The sequence below is a fragment of the Rhagoletis pomonella genome, unplaced genomic scaffold (assembly GCF_013731165.1).
Source record: "Rhagoletis pomonella isolate Grant_MI unplaced genomic scaffold, Rhpom_1.0 Rhpom_scaffold_00005, whole genome shotgun sequence".
NCBI classification, from domain to species: Eukaryota; Metazoa; Arthropoda; class Insecta; order Diptera; family Tephritidae; genus Rhagoletis; species Rhagoletis pomonella.
The window spans coordinates 8,831,249-8,841,451 of NW_023458559.1; the positions used below are offsets into that span (position 1 = coordinate 8,831,249).

Sequence of the window (10,203 nt, forward strand, 5' to 3'; positions counted from 1 at the left end):
AAGGCGCATAAAAAACTTCAGCGGAGAAAGACTTTTAACGTAGTTGACGGCGAAGACGGACGCGTAAACTTATTTACATGATCAACTATGTTTGCGGTATGTAAATTCCCCAAAGAGTTTTTGGGGAATGATGCTGAAGTCACAGTCCTTGGCCAAGTATAAATCGATGATTACGCGTCTTTCTTCGCCGAAGTTTTTCTTAAGCGCCTTTTTTCGTAAATTTTTTTTATGCGTCTTTTTTCGCCGTCGAAACACTAGCGCGCCTTTATTCGTGTCTAGTGCCGTTATGTACTCGTAAGTGCATAGAATAATGCGTTATTTTACGTTTTTTAATATTTCTAACAAGAACGTAGCAAACATTTATTTATCCTAGCATTTTTAAACATTAATTTCGCACAGTTTGTTTTTTAGCTATTGCGAAAATCAATACAATTACTAACTTTTTTTGCGAGTCAGCATAATATCATGTTCTGACCGACATCGAAAATATTTTTTGGTTGCTAAAACTGTCTTTCGACCTAAAACACTAACAGCCGGTGTGAACAGCCTTCAGCCAACAATCCCAAAACTCGTTTTCAAAGTGTTTTCGTTGTCGGTCAGAACATGGTATAATGAACAAATTTCTACGCATCTTCCACTACAAATTCAAAGTTAAACAATTTTACGCAAACTGCTATTGCATTGACTTTGCTTTAATTTATGAAAAATTTACTACCATTTCCCTTGAATATTTTAGGTTGCTGAGTGTCACTTAGAAGGTCGTGAAGTCATGATGGTGACAAGTGGCGCAGTGGCCTTTGGCAGTCAAAAATTAGCACAGGAATTGCTTATGTCACTTTCAATGCGTGAAACCCTGTCACCAAAAGATCCTACGCGCGCAGTTAGTAAACACAAACAGTTTGGTAAATAAGTATCTGTTTTTATTAAATTAATTTTACAGGAGCAGGGAACGCTGCTTGAACCGAGAGCTGCAGCTGCTGTGGGTCAATCTGGTCTCATGTCGCTGTACGACGCTATGTTTGCTCAGTATGGCGTGAAAATTGCTCAGGTATGTGTACATACCAATTAAATTGCTAATTATTTCGATTAGTACATATGTATATAATTCACAAATTTTCGGCTATAGGTTCTCGTAACTAAACCGGATTTCTACAACGAGGAAACACGGAATAACCTATTTTGTACACTTTCCGAACTGATTAGCCTTAATATTGTTCCGATTATAAACACCAACGACGCTGTTTCGCCACCAATGTTCTTAAAAGATGACGATCTACCAGTTGGTTCGAAGAAGGTAATTGGTTCTAAGAAATAGGGATAATTGAAGCTAAACTTTGTGTTTTTAGCAACATGTACTAATATTTTATTAGAAGTCCACTAAATATGTATGCCGTCACCTGAAATGCAAAAAGACGTAACAAACATCATCGCTGAAATGCAAAAAGTCATAACTAATAAAAAATTCAAATTTTACTTTTTGATTTATATGATGGATTTCATAAAGTTACAACTACCCACATCATTTTATGAAAAAAATAAAATAAAAATATCAGTCACGACCTTTTCCATTTCAGTTGCGATGTTGTTACGTTTTTTTGCATTTCAGGTGACGATGTATGTACATTAATATAGGCTGACCTCCAAAACGTCAATTGCATTGCATACGTACAAAGTTTAAAGTTCCATAACGCCGAACCACAATTAGTTAACAATGTATACTTTTCCAAAACGCATCCGAAATGTTATCGAAACGCATCGCTAGAGTAATCAGCGCATCAGAAACAAAGTAGATGCTTCGTTTGTTTTTGGTAACCATTGGTGTTTTAAAAATGGAAAATTCTGAAATGGTAATCATTGTTTTATTAAACATTCAAAATATGCAATATATATGGTTGCAATGCAGCAGAACAGTGTCCAAACATTGTATTGGTACGTTTTGGAAGTCAGCCATACAATAGAGGCCAATAGCACAACAAATACATACATGTATTGGTCCTTAGTATTTAGTTTTCCTTTTTTTTATTTAATACTAGCCAATGCCCGCTTACTTCGCGGCGCCTAATAAGAACTTTTCGTTGGCCAATGCAAAAGAGCGTTTAAAAGCAAAAATTTACTGCAATGTTACATTTTTGGTTTAAGGTGAAACCACTAAAGCGCAATATCTTCCTCGCACATAGGCCAATAATAGTAACGCCGTGATACCATATGGAATACGAATCCCTTTCGGTGTCATGAGCCTTACCGATGTTCTTAACCTGCAGTGAAATCCCAAACTAGTCAGGAATAATACTAGTTTACAACTAGAATTTCCTGACAGAAACCAAACTAGTTCGAAAATTACCAGACTTGTACCAAGTACAATAGTGCGGATCGGTCCCCATACAAAAAAAAAAGTTTTTCCAGTCCACCCCTAGGATTAAAGATATTTTGAAGGCGATCCCAAAAAAAATTTTTTTTTTTTGCCACGCCCCCCCGATGGGTTATTTACTTTTTTTGACACTACGTCGCCATTTTAAGTCCGATTTTAATGAGCCGTACACCGTTGTTCATGGCTTGGAAGCCGCCACAATTCTTACCTTAAACATTTTTTACTCTGAGTTCAAAAGGCCTTTTCGACAGACTAAAAAAAATTGGAATTTAGGTATGATATGAAACGAGATACCGACAGTCACTACTAGAATTTGAACTCGGAGTAAAAAATGATTAAGCTAAGAATTGTGGCGGCTTCCAAGCCATGAACAACGGTGTACAGCTCATTAAAATCGGACTTAAAATGGCGACGTAGTGTCAAAAAAAGTAAATAGCCCATCGGGGGGGCGTGGCAAAAAAAAAAATAAATTTTTTTTGCGATCCACCCTAAAGTACAAACCAATTTATACATGCCCTGTTTTATTTGACTTCGACAGTTTAATACTATAGAGTACACCAAATATTATAACTTTTATTTGGGTATGTATATTGATAACCGTTAATTGCTTAAAAAATAATTCAATTAATTCGTTAACTTTAATTACATCATTATTTTGTTATTTTTGAAAACTTTCAATTATTTTTGACTTTCTTTAATCTATATATTATTCTGAAACAAGGCGCTTATTCCCAGCGATCTACAAATCGTACAGAGACATATTATATATCAAATTAAAGTGCCCGATCTGAAACTTTGCACAAACTTTTCAGATTTAAGATTCATTGAGCCATTTTCGAAATATTTGCGTCGAAAGATTTTAAAATTTTTACATTGAGCAAAGCATTGCTACGTTCATTTCGAGAGGCAGCGCCTCAGCGGGACATATGAGAAAGGAAAATTGTTCCATTTATTCGCTTTCGTCTCTGCTTTTGTTTCATATCGATCAAAGCATTGCTACGTTCGTGTGCATGTAGGCAGCGATGCAGCGGAAGATCTGCAAAGATAATGTTCCCTTCGTCTCTGTACATACACAAAATTGTTGCATATACACACATTCATTCATACACATTTGTTAAGGCACAAGTGCCAAACTATCAACAACAATATTGCTTCGTTCGTGTTCATATACGCAGCGCTACAGCGGGACATAGAATGAAAAATTTTTCCATTTATTCGTTTTCGTCTCTGTTTTTGTTTCATGTCGAGCAAAGCATTGCTACGTTCATATGCATGTAGGCAGCGATACAGCCGAAGATCTGAAAAAGATGATGATTTTGGCTTTGTACATACACCCATATGTGCATCTTTCATGGTTTCTTTTAACGTTTTTTTCTAACGAGAAATATGGATCTATATTACAAACATATACATGTCTTTCTCCCTTTTCTATAAGTTTTGATTGAAAGGTAGTAAAGAAATTCCAACGATAGGAATAACAGTGGCTCTAAAACTGCAAATGGGCACAAACATACATAAGTACTTTACGTTACAGTTATTTGCGAGCTCTGGTATGTATGTATGTACATATGTGTCAAGGCAAAAATGCGAAAACTATCGGCAACAATATTTGTTTTGTTCTGTTCGTGCTATTTGCAACAAGCAATTTTAGAAATTTTGATATACTAAACCATAAAAGATACAATAAACGTTTATAAAATGTCAGGTGAAAGGTGTATAAGGCGAAAGCGAAGTTTAACAAGTCGAAGAGAAGAGGTGACTTTTATTTAAAAAAATTGAACTTTTAGAGCCGCAGACACGTATCTTCTATGGCAAGTTCTTTCAAAGCAGCCTTAAACCCTGTAGTTCTTCCGGAATATAGTTCACTTGGGGGCGTAACAAGTACATGCTTGCAGTGCAAAGCAAAACATTTCAGCAGTGAAAAGGAAAGTCTATACCTTTTATTGTTTCATAACTTATAGTCTTAACACGTATTTGAAATTGCTACATTTAGGTAAGAAATGGCTTTGCAACATGTTGTCACGCTGGAAAAGTCAAATTTCCAGCATTACCTGTACCTGAGTTTTTAAAATCTGTGTTTGAAAACGATTTGAGCTCTTGGCGCCGATATTACTTGGAGCACATACGGCAACTAAACAGTTCGTTTGCTTTTGCATTATTCGAAGTGAAAATTGCAGAGCCAACAGGACGTGGACCATATTGCTTCCGAATACATGGATCCATATATCATAGGGTGGGTCCATTGCATGCAGATAATCCCGCCGAATCATCCTACGCTCAGCTGTATATTCTTGACACGGATTAAGCAATTGATATTAGGGCGCAACACAACTCAAGTTGCGACAAGTCTTTACTGAAAGAAATTCATGAAATGCTTTCGAACATTAACCCCTTGGCCCGTGAGTATAAGCATATGGCAGGTAGAACGTGAAGAAGAGCAGAGAGCAAGAGAAGAAAATCGAGGACGGCATCAGGTTAGCATGCTACTTTTTAACAGCGTTAGTGACCGACGTTATAACTTGCCAAACTGGTCCGAAATTGCGGCGGTTTTTACAACGGAAGATGGTGAGCCACCTGCAAGTCGAAATTTGCGAATATTTCCGCGTAACTCTGACATGCGGAACTTATCATTTGTGTCAACGCTACACAGATTATGTGATCCTTTAGTTTATCCCCTTTTGTTTCCATATGGCGAGCCTGGATATGATGAAACTCTCCTGCATGAACAAGATCAACGAACGGAGCATAGATTTAAATTAACACAACTGCAGTTTGTTTCTTATCGCATGGCGATTAGAGAAGGTTTTAGTTTGCTTCGTGTCTCAGGTAAACTTTGGCAACAGTATTTGGTTGACCAATACGTCAGAATTGAAGGAGCACGTCTGGCCTTTCTGTGCACCCATCAGAAAGAACTACGTGTTGAAACATATGCTGGTTTGCATGATTATTTAATACGTAGATCCAATATTGGAAATGTGCGTCCTGGCCGTATAGTTGTTCTGCCTTCAGGTTTTGTTGGCTCCCCTCGCAACATGAACATGAATTACCAAGATGCCATGGCTATTGTGAGAAAACATGGAAACCGTCTCTTTTCATAACGTTCACATGTAATCCCAAATGGCCAGAAGTCGTTCAAAATATAGAAAGATACCAAGGATCGGAAATGCGTCCAGAGCTGATAGCCCGTGTTTTTAAACAGAAACTCAAAGAGATTATGAAAGATATTTCACAAAAGCATGTGTTTGGGAAAGTAAAATACTACCTATATATCATTGAATTTCAGAAGAGGGGTTTACCTCATGCCCACATATTGGTAGCCCTTCATGAGGAGGATGTTATTCGTGAGCCTTCTGAAATTGACCTGGTTGTTTGCGCTGAGATTCCTAATAAGGAGACAGAGCTTGAGCTGTATGAAATTGTGTCGAAATGTATGATTCATAGCCCGTGCGGCATACTTAATCCATCATCGCCCTGCATGACTGCTGATACTGGAATTTGCTCAAAAAAGTATCCCAAATCTTTTCAAATTAATACGCTTTCAAATGTAAACGTCTATCCCCAATATCGTCGCCGCAATGATGGAAATAAAATAGTTGTTCGTGTCAGTCAAAATTCAGTTGAATTAGACAACCGATGGGTAGTCCCCTACAGTAAATATCTGACCAAAAAATACAATGCTCATATTAATGTAGAAACATGTTCATCTATAAAGAGCGTAAAATATCTTCACAAATATATTTACAAAGGCTATGATTGCGCAACCGTTCAAATTATCGAACAACAAATTGATCGTGCGGTTTTTTATGATGAAATATCTACATTTGTAGATGATCGATATGTTAGCGCTCCTGAAGCCTGCTGGAGGCTTTTAGAGTTTCCCATGCAAGAAAAATCCCACACGGTGAAAACACTTGCAGTTCACTTGCCAGAGGCACAAAATATTTTTTTTCGTGAAAATAACGCTGAAATAGCTGATACCCTTTCTCGATGTCGCGATACCACCTTAACCGCATATTTCAAATAAAATACTGTGGATTCTTTTGCTAATACTTTGTTGTATTATGAAATTCCTGAATACTATACTTGGCAAGAAGCGTCGCGCTCATGGCAAAGGAGGAAATGCCAGGGCAATGCAATTGGCAGGATGTATACGGTCGATCCAAAAAATCGTCAACTTTTTGCTTTACGTTTATTGTTAACTTCGCTAAAAGGACCAAAGTCCTTTACAGATTTATTGACTGTGAACGGGGAATACCTGTCCTCTTATTAGGAATCAGCAGTAAGGAGAAAGTTGTTGGCGGACGATACGGAATGGATAGCTGTACTTGAGGAAGCCTCTGCCTTTAAAATACCTGAGCAACTTAGACGTATGTTTGCAATGATTTGCGTATTTGGGGAACCAACTTCACCAATTGAGCTCTGGAGAAAATTTAAACTCCATCTTTGTGAAGACTTTCTAAGGGAAAATTCGGAAGACAACAGCGAGCTTTTGGCATTGAGAAATATAAGCCATGTCTTACAATCGCATAACACATCTTTGAAAGACTTCGGTTTACCTGCAGATGATCTTGCCACTGAAAACTTAGAGATAGAGAACTTTAACATACACGATGAAGTACTATGCGCCCAAGCACTCAAGGAACAGCTTAATCCCGAGCAAAAGTATATTTTCGACCAAATAATCCTTGCAATTTCCACTAGCAATGAAGTCATAAAGGCTTTCTTTATTGATGGTCCTGGCGGCTCCGGCAAAACTTTTTTGTATAAAAGTATAATCCACCATATTCGTAGCCTTGGGCAGAAGGTAATATCCGTAGCTTGGACAGGGATTGCTTCAATTTTACTTCCTGGTGGAAGAACGGCACATAACGTGTTCAAATTCCCAATACCCTTGACTGAATCTTCTGTTTCCCTTATTAAACCTGACAGCAATCTCGGAAAAGCAATCAAATCTTCCATGGCAATAATATGGGACGAAGCTAGCATGGTTCCTGGGACTGCTTTACTATGCTTAGATCGGTTATTGCGTGATATTCACCAAAATGAAACACCTTCGGAGGAAAATTTGTTTTGTTAGGTGGTGACTTCAGGCAAGTTCTTCCTGTTGTCCCCAATAGCGCACGCGCCGCTATAATTGGAAATTGTTTGAAACGGTGTTCACTTTGGAAATGTTTTAAGTGTTTTAAACTCTCGACAAAGATGCGTTCTAAAGAGTCCGATTATTGCAATTTTCTTTTGCGTGTTGGAGAAGGTCGAGAACTCTCGCCAGACTCGAAAATAAAGTTACCAGAAGAGATTATTTTGCTAGATGGAAATTTAATCGATTGGGTATTTGAAGCTCAATCAGGTGTAATTAATGAAAATCATTTGAAAGATCGGGCAATTTTGTGTCCAAAAAATGAGCACTGTACGATAATTAATACCGAAATGATTAATATGTTGCCCGGAGAAGAAAAGGTTTATTATAGCGTCGATACTATCGTTTCTGAAGATCCACTGGAGCAAGTCAGATTCCCCACAGAATTTTTAAATTCACCTAATTTCAGCGGGGTTGCACCTCATGAATTAAGGCTAAAAGTTGGAACAGTTGTAATGTTAATCCGTAATCTTTATACATATGAAGGGTTAGTTAATGGCACTGGCGTAATAGTTAAAGCACTACACTATAATTGTTTGGACGTCGAAATTTTAACAGGTGCATCACAAGGGAAACGAATTTTACTTCCCCGTATAAATTTACAGCCCAGCGAATCGCCACTTCCTTTTGTTTTAAAACGTCGCCAATTCCCAATTTTTGTTTCGTTCGCAATAACAATAAATAAGTCTCAAGGTCAGACTCTAGCAAAAGTTGGTGTTTTCCTGAAAGAGGATTGCTTTACGCATGGCCAGCTGAACATGGCATTGAGTAGAGTACGATCTTGCAAAGATATCAAAGTTAAAATTAATGACCAAAAGAAATGTACTGCAAATATAGTTTTCCATGAAGTATTACATGAATAAATTATTGTTTTTAGAAAAAACAAAAAATGTTCATTTTATATTTTTTAGACAATAGAGCACCCCGATTTTCGGGGGTTATTACTAGTTTCTATTATCAACCAACAAGCCAAACTATAGACAAAAGTTAAGAATATTTAACAACTGCTTGAATTATTTATTTATTTTATTCTTATCCAAGTCTCACATTTTAAACATTAACTATTACTTTTATAAATTTTTAAAAAGAATAGACTGAAATATCCAAAGTTAATGAATTTAATTTATTTTAATGAATTACTCCCTTTTATTAGCTCCGGATGTAACTATGTTATATTGATGCGCCTAAAAGATGCAGCGATTTCTATTCTCAAGTTACATACCTGTACATGCAGTACGAATGGAAATCATAATAGCGCGGTTTTAGTTTTTTAAACTATAATTATATTTTTATTTTAGTTCGCTCAAAAATGAACTAAAGTATTCATTTTATTTTTAACTAAAATGTTTTGTTTTGCATATTCAATATTATTAAAAAAGATAAAAAATAGTACTTATTTTACCTGAAACCTTTTACTTTTAATAACATTTATTGAAAAATTCATTTAAATTTATGTTCGAAAGTTTGGAATATTTGTGTATTTATTTTTGCTTTTAATTAATACTCAAAAAATTTAACACTAATTATTGGCAAATCTAAGGCTACTAAATAAAATTGTGTAATATGTATATTAAAGTGTATTTAATCAAACGTTTTTTAGTGTATATACATGAATTAATTTTCTTTTTTGACTACCAAAGTACTAGTATTTTTCTGTCTATTTTGAACTAGTATGAGACTGGTATATCTCTGACCGAAATCTGACAATTGCCATCTCGTAGGACATCCACATGTTAAAAATACCAGTTGACTGCATGGAAAAAAGATAGTTGGCTGACTAGTTGGGCATGCGGTTCATACTAGTTGTGAGGTAGTTTGCAACTAGTTCATTTGACTACAGGGTATTTCCACCTGTGAGACTTCTGCCAAGCATGCGTAATCTTTTTCTATGATCTTGCAACTACAACATTGGTGCGATGCGTATGCCAATAAAAGTTCTCATAACGAAACTCAAGACCACAGAAGTGCGTTTTCTGTTTTAGGAGGGCCAAGAATCCTAGCTGTCCTACAGGATGAAAAGTTTTCCGGTACATTGGCTAAATGAGTCGTGTGATCTCTTGAATATCTTTCAAATGAAGCAATTGATATACCTACGGTGATCTTTCCTTGTGAATTCGCCACTTTTACAACTCGTGGTAATATTTATAAACTGATTTCTGGGTAGATGTAAGATCGCATGATCGTGCATGAGGGCGTCAGACAAACTAAGCCCCATCCTTCATTTAGACATCTGAAAACTAAATTCGTATAAACTAAACATAGGGCCAAAGCAGACCAACCAAACGGGGTTTCTATATATTTCGGCTGCAGCGCCCTTCATTGGGTCCATTTTCTGCAAAACCATTGCTTACCATAAAACGAATACGTGTTATGAATTTCAACCTCGACTCCAGCGGCACTCATCGGGTCAATTTTTATAAAAGTATTTTTCATCATACAGGTACATAGCTCACAAATAAAATTTGAACGAAATCGGTTAATAAATACGATTTTTATAATTAACTCTACTCCAGCACCACCTAGCGAGTTTTCTAGTAGCATGTAATAGGACCATATATGGGTAACGCTTCCTCAAGTGGGCCCCGAATTTACCAAGATTATTATATTTCAATTATATTCAGGAAGCGCCGAGTTTAGTAGTCGAAAAGTATACTGTGTAAATTTTGTTGCGAAATTCCAAATAGTTTTTTTTAATCAA

General features: G+C 36.5%; 1 protein-coding gene across 1 annotated transcript in view; it reads left to right on the forward strand.

The window, feature by feature from the left end:
* Nucleotides 1–736: 736 nt before the first annotated feature.
* Nucleotides 737–10,203, forward strand: part of LOC118738679 (delta-1-pyrroline-5-carboxylate synthase) — a gene marked incomplete at its 5' end in the record, with an annotated part of 514,696 nt that continues 505,229 nt past the window's right edge. The window contains 3 exon segments of the mRNA XM_036469592.1: nt 737–880; nt 941–1,048; nt 1,127–1,294. Coding sequence (XP_036325485.1) covers nt 737–880; nt 941–1,048; nt 1,127–1,294 — 420 coding nt within the window.